The sequence below is a fragment of the Scardinius erythrophthalmus genome (assembly GCF_964197995.2).
Source record: "Scardinius erythrophthalmus genome assembly, chromosome: 9".
Taxonomy (NCBI): Eukaryota; Metazoa; Chordata; class Actinopteri; order Cypriniformes; family Leuciscidae; genus Scardinius; species Scardinius erythrophthalmus.
Genome location: NC_138229.1, coordinates 36,215,808 through 36,237,818, shown reverse-complemented (window position 1 = coordinate 36,237,818; position 22,011 = coordinate 36,215,808). Strand labels below are relative to the sequence as shown.

Below are 22,011 nucleotides of genomic sequence, written 5' to 3'. Positions count from 1 at the left end.
ATTTAAAAGTTACATTTGTTATCCAGTGGTATTTTGATATATCAGCGTTATAAGAGCATGCAATGTCAATTTAGTTTTTTTTTTTTTTCAACGTCCTCACTCCATCCCTGTAGATGGCGGAAATGCACCGAGATCAGTTTGCAAACCTCTAAAAAAATATAAAGAATTAGAAATACGTTTTCGCATATTAAAGGAGGAAGGATTTGCAAAGCATCTCCGATCTGGATAAGCGACAAAGGGTCGATCCGCTTAAAGATGTGATAGTGCTGGCTTATCATTAACCTCGGAAGTGAAAAACGTAAACAAACGCGGCACGTGCTTTTAGCGCGTAATATGTGTGTGTGTGAGTTGGCATTCAATCAGGCCAATAAATAAATGGCACGAATATTTTCATCTCCGTAAACGTGGCAAAGTCTCGTTACCAAACAAACAGGAAAAATTCAGGTGTAACAGCTCATATTTGATAAAGTTAGCATCATTCGCCCGTTATTTTCTGTTTATTACTGTGAATCAGCTTCATATTACAGCGTTTATTACTGTGATTCATCTGTACAGAAATAAATGCTCTGATATATCTGCCTGGCATTCTCGTAAAGATGGAGTGTATTAAAGATGAGAGTGAAGACATGAGTGATGCAGAAGCATGCAGAGTGAAAGATGAAGATACTGAAGAACAAATAGGTTGGTGAGTTTTCACTAATGAAACGGTGTTAAGTTCAAATAGAGTTTGTTTAGAAAACCATGGCAGTAGTGGAGACTGGGGAGTTTTTGTCCATGCTTCCATTGCTCTCAGTGTGTTTGCCCTGTCTCAAACTTACATTTGGAATTTCTCCTTTCTATTAGTTTTACATGTGTGTGCATGAATACTTTGTTAAATGCACTATCTCACAGTTGTTTTTCTATCAGCCCCACACCCCATTTCAATTGAAGCATTTTAATTCAAAGTAAACAAATGGGAGGAATTCCATTTTAATTTCAGGTGCAAAATACTGAACTAATTTATCAAATATTTAAAGATTAAAAAACAGCAGTGTTAGTTACTCTCACAGTTGTGGCAAATGTAGATACACTAAACGTTTTTATTCATGCTTTGCGGTTTCACTATAAGTACATTGGAAAGTGTTACAAATATCAATCGCTAGTTGGTCAGCTTAACATTATTTAAATAAAGATAAAGTAATTATCTTAAATTATAGATAAATGCAGATGCACATACACATTCTGTCAAATAAAAACCTACAATTGTAACATCAAATTATAGCACAGAAGTGATTTTTTACCTCAAATTGAGTTTTGTTCTGAAAATCCTTTCAGATACTTACGACATCTGTGATTTAATCCCTGTAGCTCATTTATAACTGTTTCACCTTACCATTTGATACAGCACTCCCTGGTCACCTACTAAAATAACATTGTTAAAGGGATAGTTCACCCAAAAATGAAAATTTTGTCATAATTGGCTCACCCTCATGTCGTTTTAAACCCATAATTCTTTCATTCATCTTCAAACACAAATGAAGATCTTTTTGATGAAATCTGAGAGCTTCCTGTCCCTCCACTAACAGCTACTCAACTGACACTTTGACGCTTCAAAAAGTTCATAAAGAGATCGTAAAACTAATCCATATGAATTGAGCGGTTTAGTCTGAAGAGTTTTCTAAATTTTCAGCATTTTCTGAAGAGACTCGATCGCTTTATATGATGAACAGATTGAATTTAGTCTTTTATTCACATATTAAACATTCACCAGCTCACACATCAGTTGTGGTAAACAGAAGCTCAAGCATGTTCACTTGATGTGTTTGGTTGAGCTTCTGTTTATATTCGCTGATCAAAGTTTAATAAAAGCTCAATCTGTTCATCATAAAAAGTGATTACCGGTAAGTCTCCTCAGAAATGTTTTGGACTTAACCGCTCTATTCATATGGATTAGTTTTACAATCTCTTTATGAATTATTTGAAGCGTCAAAGTGGCAGTTGTCAATGGAGGGACAGAAAACTCTCAGATTTCAAAAAAAGATCTTCATTTGTGTTCCGAAGATGAACGAAAGTCTTACAGGTTTGGAACGACATGAGGGTGAGTAATCAATGACAGAATTTTAAGTAAATTTTGGGTAAATTGTCCCTTTATAATATGAGGACAGATACTGCAATGATCATTAATTTGTATATTAGCAGTGCATCAATCAGCACATCAAAGATCTGATAAAAATAGATACGTGACAGCTCTTGCTTTATGCCATAAGCTTGATCATTGTTGCTTTTGATTTCACCTTTTGTGAATTGATTTTTGACCGTGTACTGTTTTCGTTTTAGACCTGGTGCAAGTGAAAGAAGAAGGTCAAGTGAATGACACAGAGGAGACTTCTCTGTATCAAGAAGCTCATAGTTTCAGAAGTGGAGAAAAATCTTTTAGTTGTTCAGAATCGAAACAGAATCTCTCACAAGAAACGAAGCAGAGAACAGAAGCCAACAGTTGTTTCACCTGCCCTGAGTGTGGGAAGAGTTTCACACATAAAGGACACTTCAATGAACACGTCAAAATTCACTCCGGAGTGAAGCCTTTCACCTGCCCTCATTGTGAAAAGAGTTTCACGTGTAAAGGACACCTTAAAAGACACATACGGATTCACACTGGAGAGAGGCCGTACACGTGCAGTCAGTGTGGAAAGAGTTTCAAATGTGCAACGAACCTCAAAGATCATCAGCGCTCGCACTCTGGAGAAAGGGCGTTTAAGTGTGATCAGTGTGGTAAAAACTTTATTTTGGCTTCAAACCTAAAGGCCCACATAAAAATTCATACAAATGAGAAGCCGTACGTGTGCGCTGTGTGTGGAAAGGGCTTTTTGCGCTTGGGCTGTTTTAATGATCATCAGAAAATACACACTGGCGAGAGAGCTCACATGTGTTTTGAGTGTGGGGACACGTTTACTAGATCCAGTGCATTGAAACAGCACCAAAAAATCCACACTGGAGAAAAACCTTACAAGTGCTCATATTGCGGAAAGGGTTTCACTCATTCTGGAGCCCTGAAAAGACACGAGCGAGTGCACACTGGAGAGAGGCCGTATCACTGCACTGCGTGTGGGAGGACTTTCACCCAGTCCAGCGATCTGCAGAATCATATAAGAAAGCCTTGTCCAATGTTGTCAAACAGTGAGCAAAGTTCATCTTCAGTTGCAGTTTAAACAGTGAGAAGTTGCAGTTTTGCTGAATGAGCTGTGCTGTGTACCGTAACAACTTGTTTGTACATGCTTTACAAAACAAACTTTTGCTTTAGAAAAGTAGGGTGTGTCGCTGTCAAATGCCACAAGTTTGAAGGAACTATTTTCTTCTGTGATGGGAGCAGAAATACTACTAATTGAATTGTTAATGCACCGCTATTCTTTCCTTTCATTTGTCGTAGTTACTCAATCAGTTCGGCTGAAAATATTTCAAGAAATAAAGTTAATTTGGTCATTTTGGGTTTTAACTGTGGGGTAACAAGGGGTCATGTTTGAATAGGGTAGCCTGTCTCGTACTGTATCCTCTAATCTCGGACAGACACTAACGTGAAGTGTGGTGGTGACTACATGCCATTTCCAGAAATAAAAAAGGTACATTAATCTTCTTCTGTGTGTGACTTATTTAATGAGCACAGAAGCGGTTTATGTCAGGTTTAATCAACATGAATGTAAATGTTGTATCTCAGTTCTGCATTAAATAAACATTATTTTAGGAAGTGCTCCAGGGCCTGTTTTCCATTCATAAGTGATTTGACACAATTCTTGTGTCAATTGTTTCGTTATTCAAAGTTATTCTTCACAGACTTGTAGCCCCAGGTCCATCACCTCAACCTGTTTAATGTGAACAGAATTAGGGTATGTTTACATGATGACGATGTACTAAAAACGGAAAAGTTTTTCCACGTACAGAGGACAACATTGTCAAAATGAAAACAATCTGTGAAAACAACTAAAAACGCTGTATTATTCATGCCGGGGCAGTAGTTGATTTCATTTTGTAAAGAAACACTATGTGCTTATAGACTGAACACGTAATACACATGCGCAGGATGTCACCGTTTTCACAAATTTACATTTTTGTCACATTTTTCTCTGAACATTGAGACGATAACGGTTTTAAAAACGTGCACTTTCAGGCCCCCCAAACATTGTTGTCGTGTAAATGAATGGCTAAAACATGTTCAAAAATTTCAGTTTTTAGTTGCAAATGGTGTCGTGTAAATGCCCCTTTAGATGGTGGCTTTTATGGAGTTACTGAAAACAGTCGCTGCTTCAGTCTATCAAGAGCAGCCAGAAATAATAGGCAAAAATATATTGTATCAAGAAAGGCCACACAAGTGCTTTATTATTTTTGTGTAAAAAAAAAAAAAAAACCTGTTAACATTAAACAGTGTAACACAAATGACACTTAAAAAAAAGAAAAAAGTTCAATATGGTTGGGAAATAATGTGCACACTTGAATTGTCCACTAAATTATAATTTCCTCTGGTCAAATTGAACAATAATGCATTACAGTGAATGAGTTAAAATAATTATGGGAAAAAAACTCAATATTCAATACCATTCATTGTAATTTTTGTTTGCTATATTTTTTTTCTTTTAAAAAATCAATTGATGAAAAAGTCAAATAGGGCATTTCAATGAGTACGAAAACTTGTATCTGTTTGGTATCAGATAAAGATATGCTCTCTGATTACAGTTTTTTGTTTACCTAATTGTTAAAATCACTGTTAATAAAAGTATTTACCTATATGCTAAGTAATTTTTCAACAGAAATGTAAACATCATTTATGCAACAAATAAATTCATAGGATAAGCTACAATCACTTTTAACTAACAATTTGGATGAAACTGTTTCCTTTTAAGGGATGTATGTTTTGTTTTTTGTTGTGTTCAGCAGAATTCTCTACATCTTTAAGACAGAGATGCACAGACACAGAGGAAAGGAAGTTCAAAAGAAAGTTTTATTTAGAAAATATATGCAGAATCATAAGTGAAACTAGTTTTTGATGCCAAGGGCCCCCAAATATGACAATCCGATTGCAATACCTTCCTAAAACATAAAAGACCCAAAACATTATGAGCAGTCACAGGTGAAGTGAATAGTGTTGATCATCTCCTAACAAGGCCACACATTAAGGTCTGCATATTAGATGCTAAGCAAACAATCACTTTCCATAATCAATGCGTTCCAGAAGAAATGGGCAAAAATAAAGATCTGGGTGACTTTGACAATGGCCAAATTGTTATGGCAAGGCAACTGGGTCAGAGTATCTCTGAAACGGCAAGGCTTGTTAGGCCAGCAGTGGTGAGAATTTACCAACACAGGAGGGACAAACCACAAACTGGCGATAGGGTGTTGGACGCCCAAGGCTTGATGCATAAGGGCAACGAAGGTTATCTGGTCCGAGCCAACCGAAGGTCAACTGTGGCACAAGTCACACAAAAGTGTAATGTTGGTTATGGGAGGAATGTGTCACAGCACATTGCACTATGAGGCTGTGAAGCCACAGACCAATCTGAGTGCCTATCATGACCCCTGTCCACCGTCGAGAGTGCCTTCAATGGGCATGTGAGCGTCGGACATTGGAGCAATGGAAGACGGTCGCCTAGATTGGTGAGTCTCGTTGTCTTTTACATCACATGGACGACTGCATACATGTCCGTCATGTACCTGGGGAAGTGATGGCACTTTTTACAACAAAAATGAATCATCACTGAACTTACTTAAGATGGACTATGACACTATTTTCTTCTAGATCTGCTGTACAGTTGAAACAAACTTTGTTGCATTATTTTCCTGTTATCACTGTAAAGCTGCTTTGAAACAGTCTGTATTGTAAAAAGCGCTATATAAATAAAGGTGACTTGACTTGACAGGATACACTGTGGGACGACGGCAAACCAGTGGAGGGAGTTTTATGCTCTGGGCAATGTTCTGCTGGGAAACCCTGGGTCCGGCCATTCATGTGGACGTAAGTTTGACATGTGCCACCTACCTAAACATTGTTGTAGACCAGTAGACCCCTATTACAATGGTTGTTAGGCAGGTGGTCATAATGGTTTGGCTCCTCAGTTATGTTATAAATGGTTATACCCATTTATACTGTGTGAGAAAAACATTTCTTTGACTAATGTTTTTTTTTTTTTTTTTAAGAGCACAGAATGTGGTTATATCACATCCGTTGCAATGTCCAAAGTAGACTAGCCATAATATCATCATTTTGACAGGTGTACAGTACCACTTACTATAAAGACTATATGGTCTAGCCCAAGTAATGATGTGGAATAATTATTTTTATCTTTACCAACCCTCTTTGTTTGAAAATGGTTCCTCAGCATCTACAGCATTACAGAGCCTGTGAGGATCCATTGCACATTTAGTTGTCATTGAGACATGTGATCTTTTCCCTTGTGATTTATCTTATCTCAGTGAGCAAAGAACAGAGTAAGTCTTATGCATTGCGGTGTGGGAAATATTCCTGACTCTTCCTCTGAATAATATCTTATAGTTTTACATTAACAGCTAAACATAAGAACTTTGCTACTCCATCCTCAAGTTAACCCATTGATTCAGAATAAAGTGGTTAGTGATGTATCTTTGTCTAGGGTGTTGTTCACTTAAACACCAAGCGCTCTGGCCTCCAGAAGTGAGTAGAAATGCTCTCTTTCAAATGGACTTTGCTGATATAGTAGTAAGAAGCCCCTTTTCCCATCGTGCCCCCCTTAGTCATGCTAAATATGACAGGCACTTTCTGAATTAGAAAGCAGATGTGCACTGTGTCCGAAAAACAAGGGGTTCACCCAACTTCATTTTACCCCAGCAATGTCCCGTCTGAGGTCCGTCCTCATCTTTGCCAGATCGGAATGATTCTTCACCAGCCGTATCATTCATCCTTCTTGTAGGAACTGGAACTCAGGACTAACAAATCTGCTTCTTTTTCCCCAAAACTAGACTAGACAAGCTTCTGTCACAGTTCAGTGATTAATTTACATATGATCACCTATACCTAACATTATTAATGTTAATTAACACACGGTCAGTTTTCTCATATGTGCCAGAGAAGAATGGGCTTCCTCTGCTGAATCTTGGTTCTTCATTGAAAGAAAAGAAAACAAATGATGGTAGGATTGTTTTTAGGAAACAAACTCCCTAAATTTATGGTTCTTTTTTATGGGCCATGTTTTGCAATGCTGTTATCTCTTAAAGTACATACTTCACTCTTCTTGTTTCTAATCAGATCTGACATAACTCAATTATCAGATATGATTTTGAAAAGAGAACCAATCAGATGACCTTGTAGCATTTACTGCTCTGGCAATTATTGATCTGCTGTTACTCCCTATCAGGTCCATCATGCTAGCTTTGCACTTTTTATCATTTTATTAATCTTTTACAACATTGTTGGTCTGATATCAGATCAGAATTCCTCTGTCAGTCGTTCTGTGCTTCATAGCTCAAACATGTTTCGCATGTTTCTTTTTCTTTTGCATTTCTTATGTCTCTTTGGCTGTCAAGGTAGATGTGAGGTGAGTGACTCTTTTACACATATCATTTATGCCTATGCTATAATGGATATATTTCAGTTTTTGTGCAACAAAACAGCAAACAGAACAACTATATTTTTACTTATTCTAAAGTAATTCGGCATGTATCAATGTGAAGTATTGGTTGTTACCTGAAAAGTCTTATGACAATTGATATTTACCACATAATTATTTCTGAATATTTTCTCTTGTCATGATTTGCCTATTAGGCAACACAACGAGTGATCGGTAAGTGTGCTTTCTTCCTCTCTTCTTTGCTGAGAATGTATTCAATGTACATAATGTAAAAACTGTGCCTAACTGCATTAGCATTGATTTTGCAGAATATAATGTAGATGGTGGCAAAGAAGATCTGTTTGATGTTAATGAAGGTAAGGTGAACACGTCATCACTAAGTCTATAAGTGTTTGCTTTGCTTTGCTTTGCTTTGCTTTGCATGATGGTAAGTCTGATTGACCATGGCCTTTCTGTCTTTTCTTGTTTGTCATATTTTCAGATGCGGGTCTTGATCTTTTTGAGGGAGATATTTTATATGATGAGGTGAGAGTTGATATTTTGTTTATCAGCAGACCAGATACTAACTAATTTGACTTGAAAAACCACTGTTTGTGAGTGGTTTGCTGTTCTTATAGCATTAATGCTGTATGTGTGAATAAACGTACTTGGTTACTTACGTAACCTCGGTTCCCTTAGAGATAAGGGAACGAGTACTGCGTTGCAAACGCTGTGGGAAAACTCCTTTTCTCGAGAATATTGAAGCCTTTATTTTAAAACGCATTGCTGCAGCACAGGCGGGAGCATCCAGCTCGCGCGAGCGTGCTGATAGGCTGTGCTAAGGCAACTGCACAAACCAATGGCGGGTTAGCAGAGGCGCGAAAACCAATCAGGGCGCCTGGCGCTCTGTCAGAGTCGAGCGCGCGAAACTGCACGTGACACAAGAGTATAAATACAGAGAAAATCCGCCATTTGACAGGTCTAATTGACTGAAGCGAAAAACACCTGATGTAAGAGAAATAGCACGGCAAGGCAACGCAGTACTCGTTCCCTTATCTCTAAGGGAACCGAGGTTACGTAAGTAACCAAGTACGTTCCCTTACGAGAATGTTCTCTCGTACTGCGTTGCAAACGCTGTGGAAACACTTTTTAAAACGCTGTGCTATTAGTCTTGTGGCCACTCTGAGTTTCCAGGGAGGCCTGGGAAAATTACAGAGTAGCCAGGATACCAAGACCAGAACATCGGGCCAAGAGATATCCAAATGAACAAAGATCTGGACCAAAGGGCCAGTCATAAGTAAAACCCACAAAACTCGAGGTGACAACCATGTGTCTGAGTCAAGACTAGTCTGGGTCCACAGAGCCAGGGTCTAGATTGAGAGAACTCGTGCCTGCAGAGCAGGGACCTCTAAGTTATAAAACCTTGCAAATGTGGACGGAGCGGATCAGCCGGCCGCCGCACAAATGTCTTCGATAGGTATACCGCTCGACCACGCCCACGAGGAGGCGATGCCTGTTGTCGAGTGCGCTCTAACACCTATGGGACAAGGGAGGCCCAGTGAGGTGTAAGCCAGAGCAATGGCCTCCACTATCCATCTAGACAGTGTGAGCTTCGTGACCGGAAGACCCTTGGTCCGGCCCCCGAAACAAATAAAGAGCTGTTCAGACTGTCTGAAAGAGGCCGAACGCTCCAGATAAACTCTCAGAGCTCTGACGGGGCAAAGCGTGTGAGCATCACTGTCCTCCCCTGAGGTAGGAAGAGCTGACAGAGAAATGACCTGGGCTCTGAACGGAGTTGAGAGCACCTTAGGAACATATCCATGTCTTGGCCTAAGGAGGACCTTAGAGTCATTGGGGCCAAACTCAAGACAGGAAGCGCTGGTAGAAAGCGCTTGTAAGTCCCCTACTCTCTTAACTGACGCCAGTGCTAACAGCAGGGCGGTTTTCAGGGAGAGGGGTTTTAGATCAGCTGACTGAAGTGGTTCGAAGGGGGGTCCCCTAAGAGCCCGTAGAACCAGGGAAAGGTCCCAGGCCGGTACTGAAGGTGGCCGAGGCGGGTTAAGCCTTCTAGCACCCTTAAGGAAACGAACTATAAGGTCGCTTTTACCTAAGGAGGATCCGGCTACCAGTACGTGAAATGCAGCAATGGCTGCCACGTACACCTTGAGCGTGGAGGGGGAGCGACCCGCGTCCAGCATCTCTTGGAGAAAAGAAAGCACCTTTGGTACTTCACAAGTGTGTGGGTCGAGGTTCCGAGCTAAACACCAGCTGGAGAACACTGACCATTTGAGGTGGTAGAGGCGTCTAGTAGATGGGGCTCTAGCCTCCATAATAGTATTCAGGACGCCCTCTGGTAGGTCCTGGGGTACCCGTTGAGTGGCCATACATGTAGGGCCCACAAGTCGGGACGGGGATGCCAGATAGTCCTGTTCGCCTGAGCCAGGAGGTCGCATCTCACTGGAATCGGCCACGGGTCTGTTACAGACAGTTGCATCAACTCTGGGAACCAAGTCTGGGTTCGCCAGAGGGGGGCTACCAAGAGGACTGCGCACTCCGTGTTCCTGATCCGTTCGATGACCTGAGGGAGCATCGAGACCGGTGGAAACGCATAGAGGGGGAGGTTGGGCCAGTCGTGGGCCAACGCATCCCTGTTCTTTGAAAACAAGATTGGGCAGTGACAGTTGTCTTCTGAGGCGAAGAGGTCTACTTCTGCCTTCCCGAAGACCTCCCAAAGTAGGAGAACCATCTGGGGGTGGAGAGACCATTCCTCTGGGGGAACCTTGCCCCGAGAGAGCATGTCTGCTCCTGTGTTCAACGTGCCCGGCACGTGAGCTGCCCTAAGCGAGCGCAGGTTGGTGTGAGCCCATAGCAGAAGCTGTGTGGCTATGGCAAACAGGTTGTGGGACCTGAGGCCGCCCTGGCGATTTATGTAAGAGACCACTGACATATTGTCCGTCCGGACCAAGACGTGGTGTCCTACCAGGTATGGGAGGAAGGCTTTTAGGGCTAGAAAAACTGCTCTCATCTCGAGGCAGTTGATGTGTAGGCGTTTCTCTGAGCTCGACCAGAGGCCGGAGGCAGGCCTGCCCTCGTACAGGGCTCCCCAACCTGAGTTGGAAGCGTCTGTCGAAATAACCCTCCTTTCTGAGACCACCCCCATGCTTACGCCCTGCTGGTACCAGCTGGCATTCTTCCAAGGGGCCAGGGCTCGAATACAGCGCTGGTCCACCTTGATATTCAAGCGGCCTGAGTGCCAGGCGTGGGGTGGCACCTGAGGTGCTAGCCACAGCTGAAGAGGACGCATATGCAGTAGGCCTAGTTGGAGTACTGATGATGCTGAGGCCATCAGGCCCAGGATCCTCTGAAACGTTCTGAGGGGTACGTAAGAGCCCTCTATGAACGATGTGGCGAGCTGCTGAATTGATAGAGCACGGGCCGATGTGGGCCATGCTCTCATAAGTACGGAGTCGAGAACTGTTCCCAGGAACGTGATACTCTTGGAAAAATTCACCCTGAGCCCTAGGCATTCCAGATGGCTGAGGAGCCAGGCTTTGTGAGTATGGGACTCCGCCTCTGACTGAGTCAGTATGAGCCAGTCGTCGAGGTAGTTCAGAATGCGCATGCCCCGCTGTCTTAGGGGGGAGAGAGCTGCATCCATGCACTTCGTGAATGTACGAGGTGCCAGTGCCAGTCCAAATGGTAGAACTGTGTACTGGTATGTCTGCCCCTCGAAGGCGAATCTCAAGAATGGCCTGTGGTGGGGGTTCACCTGGATGTGAAAGTAAGCATCTTTTAGATCTACTGAGAAGAACCAGTCCCCTGGGCGAATCTGCGCCAGGATGTGTCTGGTAGTGAGCATTCTGAATGGCCGTGACATGAGGGCCTTGTTCAGATGTCTGAGATCTAAAATGGGTCTCAGGCCGCCGTCTCTCTTCGGGACGAGAAAGTAACGGCTGTAAAACCCTGACTCGCTTTGAGAAGCGGGGACTGTCTCGATGGCCCCTTTCGCCAGCAGACATAACACTTCGGTGCGGAGGACGTGAATCAATGTGCTCCTTACCGAGGTTTGGATAACCGCGCGAAAACGCGGGGGTCTGCGGGCGAACTGAAGCGAGTAACCGCGCTTTATGATGTTCATCACCCATTCTGAAACTCCGGGGATGGCCTGCCAAGCCAGAGCCCGAAGAGCCAGAGGAACTATCATATCTGATGACGGAACGCCCGGAGTCGGGGGTTCGACCTGACATGAACTTAAGTGAGAAGTTTTGCTCGTTGTGCTGCTTTTTGTGAGTCGCTGTTAAAACAGCGTTTGGGTGCAGGGGTGCGTGACAGGTGACGGGCCCATGTTCTGCATTTAAAACTGCTCCAACCGCCTGAACTGAAGAGGGGGCTGTGAGTAGCACTCGAGCGATCTTCGGGGCAGGTCCGGCCGCGGCGGGACATTGACCCCTCTTTCTGCCGGTTAGGACGGCTTTTTGGGCTCATGGTCGAGCGTGAGCTTAGGGAACGGGTACCGTTTCACGGGCTTCAGGTGCTGGCTGGTTTCAGCCGCTGGGCGGGGCTGGTGAACCTGTGACACTGACCTCTCCGGCCGCGGCGTACTCTTGGGGCGCCGTGGAGCCGAGCTGGAGCGTTTGGGGAGGAAGTGCTTCATCGCACTTGAAGCTTTCTGAGCTTCAGTGAAACACTCTGCAAAGCCGTTGACAGATGGGCCAAAGAGACCAGATGCTGAGACGGGAGAATCGAGGAAGGCGGTTTTGTCTGCATCCCTGATCTCGGTCAAATTCAGCCATAAATGGCGCTCCAAAACCACCAGGCTGGCCATGTTGCGGCCTAGGGCTTGAGCAGTGGTCTTTGCGGCCCGTAGCGCCAAATCCGTAGCACTTCTGAGGTCCTTAAAAGCGTCTGGTTCAGGGCCCGACTCATCCATAGAGCGGAGGAGCTTAGCCTGAAACACTTGAAGCGTCGCCATGGCATGTAGTGCAGAGGCGGCTTGACCGGCGGCAGCATAGGCGCGGCTGGCTATGGCCGAAGTAGTTCTGCACGGCTTGGATGGGTGCACCGTCTTTGACCTCCAACTACCTGCAGTGGGAGGGCATAAGTGCGCGGCGACCACTTCCTCAAGTGGAGGGAGAGACACATAGCCCTTTTCCTCAGCGCCGTCAACAGTGGAGAGCGTGGAAGTGGCAGATGAGCGCGCCCGCACTGAAAAGGGCGCGCGCCAACTTTTAGTGAGCTCTTCGTGGACCTCAGGGAGAAATGGGGCTGCGCGCTGACGAGGGGCCTGTTGGCGCCCCGGCAGGTACCATTCGTCGAGGCGGCTTCTGGTGGGCTCAGCTGGGGAAAGCCAGTTGAGTCCCAGCTCATCGACAGCGCGAGACATGACACGGAAAATTTCGGCGTCAACACTTGCTCTAGTGTCAAGACGATCAAGCTGAGAGGGGGGGGGGGCGGGGTCCGCGGAGCCCGACCACTCCTCACTCTCAGATGCCGCCATCGAGACTGCGTCATCCATGTCCTCAGCAGATCCGCCGAACGAAACGAGTCCCGCCGCTTCACCTGAGGGACGTTGGTCGCTTCGAGCAAACAGGACTGGAGAAGAGGGCGTGGGTGAAGCATGCGGGGAAGGACCCGGCGTGCATTCGCTGAACTCACCGCGTTCAGGAAGCCTCTGATCGCGCCGCTTCTTCCTACGGGGCTCACGGGGCGCCGAAGACGGAAGATGGGCGGGTTCACTCTCAGAAGTAGCGAGAGCGAGTCTTGAACGGAGGATAGCAACAGGCATCCCGTCGCAGTGAAGGCAGCCGCCTTTAGTGAGCGCTGACTCGGCGTGCTCAGGGCCGAGACAGGCAGCACACTGTGTGTGTCTATCAGACACGTGCAGGGGAACCCCGCAGGAATCACAGATGGTGAGCGGCATTTGAAACAACGCCGCGCGCTGTGAAAACAGCGATTTGCTCTTTTAGAGATAATAGAAAAAGGATACTCGTCGGATGCCACAGGGAAACGCTTGGCTGGCATTCTGCCGTGACGCGAAGCTGTTCCGCTGAGAGGCTTTTCGACGACGAGCGGCTTCCAATCCGGAGAAATCAGCGACGAGGTGAGTCGAGAGCTGAAGGAGATTAAATCTGTCAAATGGCGGATTTTCTCTGTATTTATACTCTTGTGTCACGTGCAGTTTCGCGCGCTCGACTCTGGCAGAGCGCCAAGCGCCCTGATTGGTTCGCGCCTCTGCTAACCCGCCATTGGTTTGTGCAGTTGCCTTAGCACAGCCTATCAGCACGCTCGCGCGAGCTGGATGCTCCCGCCTGTGCTGCAGCAATGCGTTTTAAAATAAAGGCTTCAATATTCTCGAGAAAAGGAGTTTTCCCACAGCGTTTGCAACGCAGTACGAGAGAACGTTCTCGTAAGGGAACATAATTCAGCAGTGAACTGCATATGTGACAAAATGTAACGTCCTGTTTCTGTCTCAGAAATGGGGCAGGAATTCTATAATCGGGGATGAATACAGATGGCCAAAAACGATTCCTTATTACCTTGAGGATGATTTGGGTGAGTTTCTTTAGTCCCTTTTTTTTGATACAGATACAGTATCACAATAAAATATATAAAGTATAATAAAGTATAACAATAAAATAATAATAAAATATAAAACATGATTAATATAATCTACTGTAATATAATTTAAAATGTAATTTATTCCTGTGATCAAAGCTGAATTTTCAGCATCATTACTCCAGTCTTCAGTGTCACATGATCCTTCAGAAATCATTCTAATATGATGATTTGATGCTATCAATGTTGAAAGCAGTTGTGCGGCTTTATATTTTTGTGGAAACTGTGATATATTTTTGCATGATTTTTTTATTTATTTTTTATTATGAATTGAAAATGAGCATTTATAAAAAAAATATTGGCACTTTTGAGCAATTTCAATGCAATTTAAATGCAATGCAATTTTAAAGGGTAAGTTCACCCAAAAAATGAAAATTCTGTCATTAATTACTCACTCTGTGACCCTCATGTCGTTCCAAACCTGCAAGACTTTCATTCATCTTCGCAACACTAATGAAGATCTTTTTGATGAAATCTGAGAGCTTTCTGTCCCTCCATTGACAGCTAGTCAAACTGACACGTTGATGCTCCAAAAAGTTCATAAAGATCATACAACTAATCCATATGAATTGAGAGGTTTAGTACAAATCTTCTGAAGAGACTCGATCGCTTTATAAAATAAACAGATTATTACAACTTTTATTCACATATAAATATTGATCATCAAACAATAACAGAAGCTCAACCGAACCTGCTTGACCCGCGAGAACAAACCTCATTGATTCTTGCTGAAGCTCAAACATGCTGCGTAACACATGAGATGGTTTAAAATTCTGTCTGTTAGGGTGTGTTCACACTTGGCATGTTTGGTTTTATTAAAACGAACCTTGGTGCGATTGCTCTGTTAGTGCGGTTCATCTGAATAAGTGTGAATGCTTCCATCTGAACCCTGGTGTCAACAAACAAGCGGACCAAGACACTAAAAAGATGAGTCTCGGTCCGCCTCCAAACGAACTCTGGTGCGGTTCGAATGATATATGAACGCAAAGACATGTAAACTAACCAAAAATAGGACATGATGTCACAAGATATGACCCTAAAAAGGACAGAATGCTCAAACAAGCAGATTTGGGTGTGTGACGGAGGGATTCCTGCCGCTGTTTTGACTCCTTTAAGCCAGGGACATACAAAGCCCACGGTTTTTGAGCTTTTTTCGGTGTGTTCCGCGTGTTATCTTTAGGTTCTGGACCAAACAAACCAAGCAAAACGAACTACAAGTGTGAACACACCCTTATTGTAGCAACATTTACCAGCCCCTATACATGACGTTGAACAAAACAAAATGTTATAGGTCACTTTACATGTCAGTCAGACGACCTCTTCCTGTGGACAGTCATTGGTATTGAAGCGGCCGGAGAGCCCAGATCTCATGTTGGCAGTAAAGGCTATGCCATACTAATTAGGCCCTAACAAATCAATTTCTCTATGGACAGATATCAATGCAAAAGGGGTTATCCTGAAGGCCTTTGAACAGTATCGGTTGAAGTCATGTATCGACTACACACCATGGAGTGGAGAAGAAAACTATATCTCTGTATTTAAAGGCAACGGGTGGGCTACTAAACACTTATATACATGCTGCTCCACACAATATGAGCTGTGTAGGAACCATGATAAAATATAATATGTATATATACTGTATATTTATGTATGTGTGTGTGTGAATAGCTGCTTTTCATCAGTTGGGAACCGGCGAGTTGGCAAACAGAGGCTGTCCATTGGCAGCGGATGTGATCGTATCGCCACCATTGAGCATGAGTTTCTCCATGCATTGGGCTTCTGGCATGAGCAATCCCGCTCTGACCGTGATGACTATGTCTCCATCATCTGGGACCGCATTTCAGAAGGTATTTTCGATTCAATATATCCTATGCATCTTTGATACATGAATAAACCCTGATAGATCTATCAATCTATCTATCTATCTATACTGGCGAATTATGGTAGTTATTAGAGTGGGGCTGGTGATGTCCTTCTCAGCGGGGTAGATGGTGAATGCCGATGTAAAAGTACCCGGATGATCTCCTTCTTCTGGTGAGATTCTGAAGTGTGCTTATGATGGACACTTTACTATCCCACAGATTTATGAATGACAGTGAAGTGATGTAACTGGCGCTGGTAGGTCACATGATAATGACAGCATGGCGGATGTAGTACGTCCAGATTACATTCATACTACACACATACTACACACTACAGCAGTGGTTCCCAAACCTGTCCTGCCGGCACCCCAACACTGCACGTTTTCTTTGTCTCCCTAATCAAACACACCTAATTCAACTCATCAGCTCATTATCACATGGGTTAATGAGCTGATGAGTTGAATCAGGTGTGTTTGATTAGGGAGACAAAGAAAATGTGCAGTGTTGGGGTGCCGGCAGGACAGGTTTGGGAACCACTGCACTACAGTACTATATACTATATAGAACATACTTTTTTAGCTGTCATGAAGTAATTCAAAATAAGTACCTACTCAAGAGAGTACGTGATTTCGGACGTAGCCAGTGTTTAAGTGGATCACTAGAGACCTTATTCCCAAGTAATAGTTTTAATAGGGGGGCGAGACGTCGTCTGACTCAGAGTCTAAGGATGAACCATTTTGGATTGGTGGTACCAATCGTAGGTGTCTAGAAGACAGAGGGTATATAACTTAAGTCAGGATTACATAGGGGAATATCTACCACACCATCCCATCCTTTTTCTCTTTCTTAATTTCGACAAACAACAATAAATAAGACAAACGGTTTAACATATAGCACTTCCTGAAGACAAAGAAACTGATGACGTCTAATGCAGAGACCATTTTATAGTCATAATGGAGTGCCATTGCACATCATATGACTGCTGTCGGCCAATTGAATTGATTAATTTCACACATAATTCAGAGACCGGCCACGCTAAAGCTTTGAGTTCCCTTGAAGGGAAACCACACTATACATGATGAAGAAAACACACTACAAAGAACTGAACGGATGGTATAATTACACAGGGCAAATAAGGGAGAAAACGAATAACTATAACAAATACATATATTAACCAAGGACACAGGGATTAAATGCAGGTTAAGAAACTAACTTCAAAGAACCTAAACACAAACAATATATGACATTTACATTGTGTATTTACAGTATGGAGAAAAAAAACAACCTCTAATTTAGAAGATTATTAACAAACAGATTATTGTTATGCTCGTTTGATACAATGAGATATTCTCAGGGATGGACATTTATTTTCAGAGCACTTTCATTTCACAGGCAAGGAGCATAACTTCAACAAATACGACGACACTACATCCAGTGCCCTGAACGTACCTTATGATTATGGTTCCATGATGCATTACAGCAAGAAAGCTTTCCAGAATGGCACTGATCCCACCATAGTCACCAAGATCCCTGCCTTCAGTGACGTCATAGGCCAGCGTATGGAGTTCAGCGACAGTGACCTGCTCAAACTCAACAGACTCTACAACTGCAGTAATGCATTTTACACACTATCACATGTAAAAGAAACAAAACCTCTCTCCTTCATAAAATGTGATGTTTAGTTTACGTCAGTGGTTCTCAACCCTGTTTCTGGACCCCCAAACAATGCACATGTTTGGGGGTCCAGATGTGCAGTGTTTACAAGACACTGTTTTACGAAAACGTTTTACGTGTGTTAGCCGTTAATTTTCACGACAACTGCGTTTTGGGGGCCTGAAAATGCAAACTTTTGAAAACTGGTTTCAAAGTGCAAGTTTTCCATTTCCAATTCCAATTCTTGCTGGTATCAGCAGGAGGGACGTTCTCAACATTAACAAGTTGACAATGGTCAAGTGTACTAAATACTTTGTTTGCAACAAGATCGTACAGAAGAACATGATGAAATGTAGGAATGTTTAAAGTTCGCCTGTACTACTGGTTCACCTGACAGCATGTGATTACTTCACAGCAAGCTCCTCCACATTTCTGGACTCCTGTAACTTTGAATCGGAAAATATCTGTGGAATGATCCAAAGCCATGAAAATGCTGCAAGCTGGCAGCGTGTTTCCAAAGCTACAGATGGACCAGACACTGACTACACCAACATGGGACGTTGTGATGGCAAGTCTTGTTGATTTTTTAATATTTAAAAACTTCAATGCATTCTTTATAATTGAAAAGCTTTAAAGGGATAGTTCACCCAAAAATGAAATTTCTCTAACTAATAATTTACTCACACTTGTATCATTCCAAACCAGTTTGGCATTATTGATGTCAAATCTATCATTACAGCTATGACCATTTTTCATTGAATAACAACTTATATTTCAGTCTATTTTACAATTTTAAAACTGTTATGGTGCTTTTTAGTTCACTCATTCACTCTGGGTGTATGGAAAAGAGCACTTCACTTCGGTTTCATTTTTCTTCATCTTTTGTCATACAGAAATTTATATATGACAGTGCAATATCAGTTTCATTTGTAACAATCCCTTTAAAACAATAATTTGTGCATGAAGATTAATGGAATGCAGAATATTTAATCTGCCATGTGAATGTGACCACTCTGAACAGGGTGCTGATGTAGAACACAGATTAAAGACCCGTGCACACATGGACATGTGAAAGACACTTCCGTTTCAAAATCCAGCAAATTTATTCGGATAACTTTGAAAATTTTGCACATGAATAACATACCTGGCATGTGAATACTGAAATCTCTCTTGGAATTTGATGATTTTTTTTTTTTTTTTTTATGTTTTCACAGTTATATATATGAATGTTATACGTATAATGTTAGTTAATATATTTGCCATTCACAAACAATCACAATACAATTTACTACATTACAAATCTGTTATTAATGAATGCCAGTGAGATGTTAACTTCAGCCGGGTACACACTTAACGACTGTTAGGCCAATTATGAAGTACTTTGATACTTACGACTGGATCATGCCCAAATGCGCAGAGTCAGAGACAGTTGCGTTCGATCAGTGTTCACAGTCGGTGTTTAAAATCTGCTCCAGTCTTTGGAAACAGAGTCTGTAAGTGTGTTCAGTTCAGTTAGAATGTTTCAGCTAGTCGTTAAGTGTGTCCCCGGCTTCAGGGTACGTTAACGTTTACACGACAACAGTGTACTAAACACTAAAAAGTTTTTTCTTTGCGTTTTTCACAGACTGGCGCCAACGTTGTCAAAACTCAGACTGAAAAGTTTTCAGTTTTTAGTTGAAATGGTGTCGTGTAAATGATTCCAGCTGGTCAAGCCATTCAGGCTGATTTTCAATCTGGGTGAAAAAATAGTTGGCGGGCAGTATCGCATTAACAAGGGAATTTAGCCAATCCTGACTTAATGTATTTCATGGATGTAACAGGGGTTTTGTCAGTTTATGTCAGTATATATACAGTATATAAATATATATATACACATACATACATTAGAGGGGTCACATATTTAAAACTCTAATGTGAAATGGCCCAAACTATGGAAGCTTTTTCCACTAGGGAACAAATAAAATAAAATAGGTAATTTCGCTTATATCTCACAATAATGACTTTATTTAGAGATTTAAACTCTCAATTCTGACAAAGAGTTAAAAACTTTTAATTGCGAGTAATAAAGTCAGATTTGTGAGAAAAAAAGTCGCAATTACCATTTTTTTGGGCAAAAACAAGCTTCCATACCAAACAGGCCTTCTTCAAGGGTGCAAAAATAAGGTTATTTAAATAACGTATTTGTAAAATAGTAATTGTATTTGAGTACTATTGAAGCAGAAAACTTGTACTTGTAAGTCAAACATCATGCTTTTTACTTTTTAACCTTTTTTACTAAACCCACAAGCCAATCAAATCTCCCTACTAAACTTTTACAGTTAGTGACATTCAGATTAAACTGTGTTTGGACACAATTGTAATATTTCGATCTGGTGATGACGTAATGATAAACAACTCAAAAGTTGAACGATAAAATCAGCTGCTGCACAATTTCACTTTAAACATTTTCAGGTACCAGGTTTACTACATGGTTAAACAGGTAAATACATTAGTTACATTAATTATAAAATCTCTAAAATTCTAACATGCAGAAAACGTTTTCAGTACAGTCAAACACTCCTTTACTTTGACTACAAACACCTCTCATAATCACTCAACTTGAGCATTTTTGAAACGTGGAAGGCCTTGCAATTGTCAATTCATATACTATCTGTATAACCATCATGTTTTCAGGAAAGGGTTATTTCATGCACTTGAGCACAGCGGTTGGGATGGAGGGGAGCAAGGCGCTGCTGGAGAGCAGGATTCTTTACCCCAAGCGAGGATTCCAGTGCCTGCAGTTTTTCCTCTACAACAGCGGCCATGCAAGTGACCAGCTCAGGATCTGGACGCGAGAGTTCGACATGTCAAACCCGAACGGGACCCTGCATCTCATTCAGCAGATTGAAGGTACAAATGTTCAGCCTTGGATTAATGAATATCAGACGTTATTTTAAATGTGACTGTTGTCAAAGACTTTTTATTTGCACCACACAGGTTTTTATTTATTTATTTTGCATTAGTCTTATTTCACACCTTAAATTTCTTGAATGAAATTTGAGTGTTTCATTCCATTTTCAGGGAACTGGGGTTACATGCGTAGCCCTGTTCCCTTTTAGGGCTAAGCTGTGAACTGTGCACAATCATAGTGAGCTAGGTATAACAACTCTACTGACAAATTTGGAGGTAAACGTCAACACTTTACAGGGCGCATCCCCTGCGACTTGTATAACAGGGACTCTTAAACAGGGGAGCATAACCCTACTTAAAACCGTATTAACTATAGAGGAGGGGGATGAAATGAAGGAACGAAAACTGGAGAACCCGCCCAGATAGCTCTCATTCTTCCAGCTCTTACCACTTTCACTTAGGGAGTGGCTCTACAGACTGGTGTGCACAAGACATATCTCTTTTTGCCTTGAAAGATGCCATTTAGCAACCCATTCACAGGGGAGAATAAGATCCTACTTACAACGCAACAATAATTTGGGAGGAAACAGAATGAGAACTTGGGACAGTATGAACATGCCCAAAATAATTCCCATTCGTCAATTCCAACCTTGGGAAAGAATAAAATCTTTATTGACGAGCGTGATTGTTCCCGGTGCCCCCTGCATCATTGGTCTGCATCGCACGGCTGTCACATTCATGCGAATCACACCAAAGTTCCAGTGCAGCCGAACTAAGACAAGATGGTCTCTGCATAACAGCTTTCACATTTAAAATTTTGAATGCAAACCATGCCCCGTTTTAAACTAAACTGCCAGTGTGAAAGCACCCACAGAAACAATTCAGTCGGTCTAAGCACTGCTCATAGATGCACTTTACAAGCCATAGAGAGGGTGGGCACCTGTCCTAAACTACAATTTAAGGGGTTGCATCATCTCACTGAGACAACTCCTTAAGTAGGCTGCCACCTAACCTCCATATAGAGGGTGAGCGGCCGAAAGTGAGGGGGTTGTAAGGTTCTTCTGCCACCAACCCTATTAAGAAATAGTTGTCTCTCAACAGTTTCTCCAGCCGAGCTATAAGAAGCGCAGCTTAATTGTGAAGGGGTCACATCATCTAACTGTGAAAACTCCTTTAATAAGCTCCAACTTCAGCAGTTCATTGCTAACACTTCAGATAATACTGGAGTTAAAGCAACAAAAAGTTAAGAGGTCGCATCATCTCACCGCGACCACTCCTTCAATAGACTGCTGCCTCAGAAGTTCATTGCTAACAACTCAGTCAAACCGGAAGGAAGGCAACCGCAATCTCACCGTGACAGCTCCTTTCATAAACGGTTGACCCTCAGCAATTACTATCCTCTGGTTTCTAATGCTAAACACCTGTGCTGAAATAGTGAAGTGAAA

The 22,011-nt window shown here is 42.5% G+C and overlaps 2 protein-coding genes across 3 annotated transcripts in view; both read left to right on the top strand.

Moving 5' to 3' along the window:
* The first annotated feature begins 168 nt into the window (after positions 1-168).
* Positions 169-3,725, top strand: LOC308695931 (uncharacterized protein). 2 transcript variants are annotated; one of them, XM_081374203.1, is made up of 3 exons: positions 169-444; positions 556-681; positions 2,317-3,725. In XM_081374203.1, the coding sequence occupies exons 2-3, from the start codon at positions 597-599 to the stop codon at positions 3,186-3,188; spliced, it is 957 nt and encodes a 318-aa protein (XP_081230329.1). In that variant the 5' UTR covers positions 169-444; positions 556-596; the 3' UTR covers positions 3,189-3,725. The 2 variants fall into 2 exon arrangements, with proteins under 2 accessions (XP_081230329.1, XP_081230330.1); XM_081374204.1 differs by having other exon boundaries at positions 219-468; positions 2,317-3,718.
* Positions 3,726-5,476: 1,751 nt separating this feature from the next.
* The window catches only part of mep1bb (meprin A subunit beta b), a gene marked incomplete at its 5' end in the record, with an annotated part of 29,173 nt that continues 12,638 nt past the window's right edge, over positions 5,477-22,011 (top strand). The window contains 9 exons of the mRNA XM_081373823.1: positions 5,477-5,577; positions 7,863-7,924; positions 8,050-8,093; positions 14,021-14,099; positions 15,596-15,713; positions 15,831-16,009; positions 17,417-17,635; positions 18,093-18,245; positions 20,351-20,566. Coding sequence (XP_081229949.1) covers positions 5,477-5,577; positions 7,863-7,924; positions 8,050-8,093; positions 14,021-14,099; positions 15,596-15,713; positions 15,831-16,009; positions 17,417-17,635; positions 18,093-18,245; positions 20,351-20,566 — 1,171 coding nt within the window. The remainder of the gene's footprint in view (positions 5,578-7,862; positions 7,925-8,049; positions 8,094-14,020; positions 14,100-15,595; positions 15,714-15,830; positions 16,010-17,416; positions 17,636-18,092; positions 18,246-20,350; positions 20,567-22,011) is intronic.

What these genes read in the sequence shown, in the direction of transcription:
- LOC308695931 (XM_081374203.1), top strand. Translation starts at nt 597, where the DNA reads ATGGAGTGTATTAAAGATGAGAGTGAAGACATGAGTGATGCAGAAGCA. An exon ending in AGATACTGAAGAACAAATAG is followed by an intron (nt 682 to 2,316) that starts GTTGGTGAGTTT and finishes TTTTCGTTTTAG; the next exon opens with ACCTGGTGCAAGTGAAAGAA.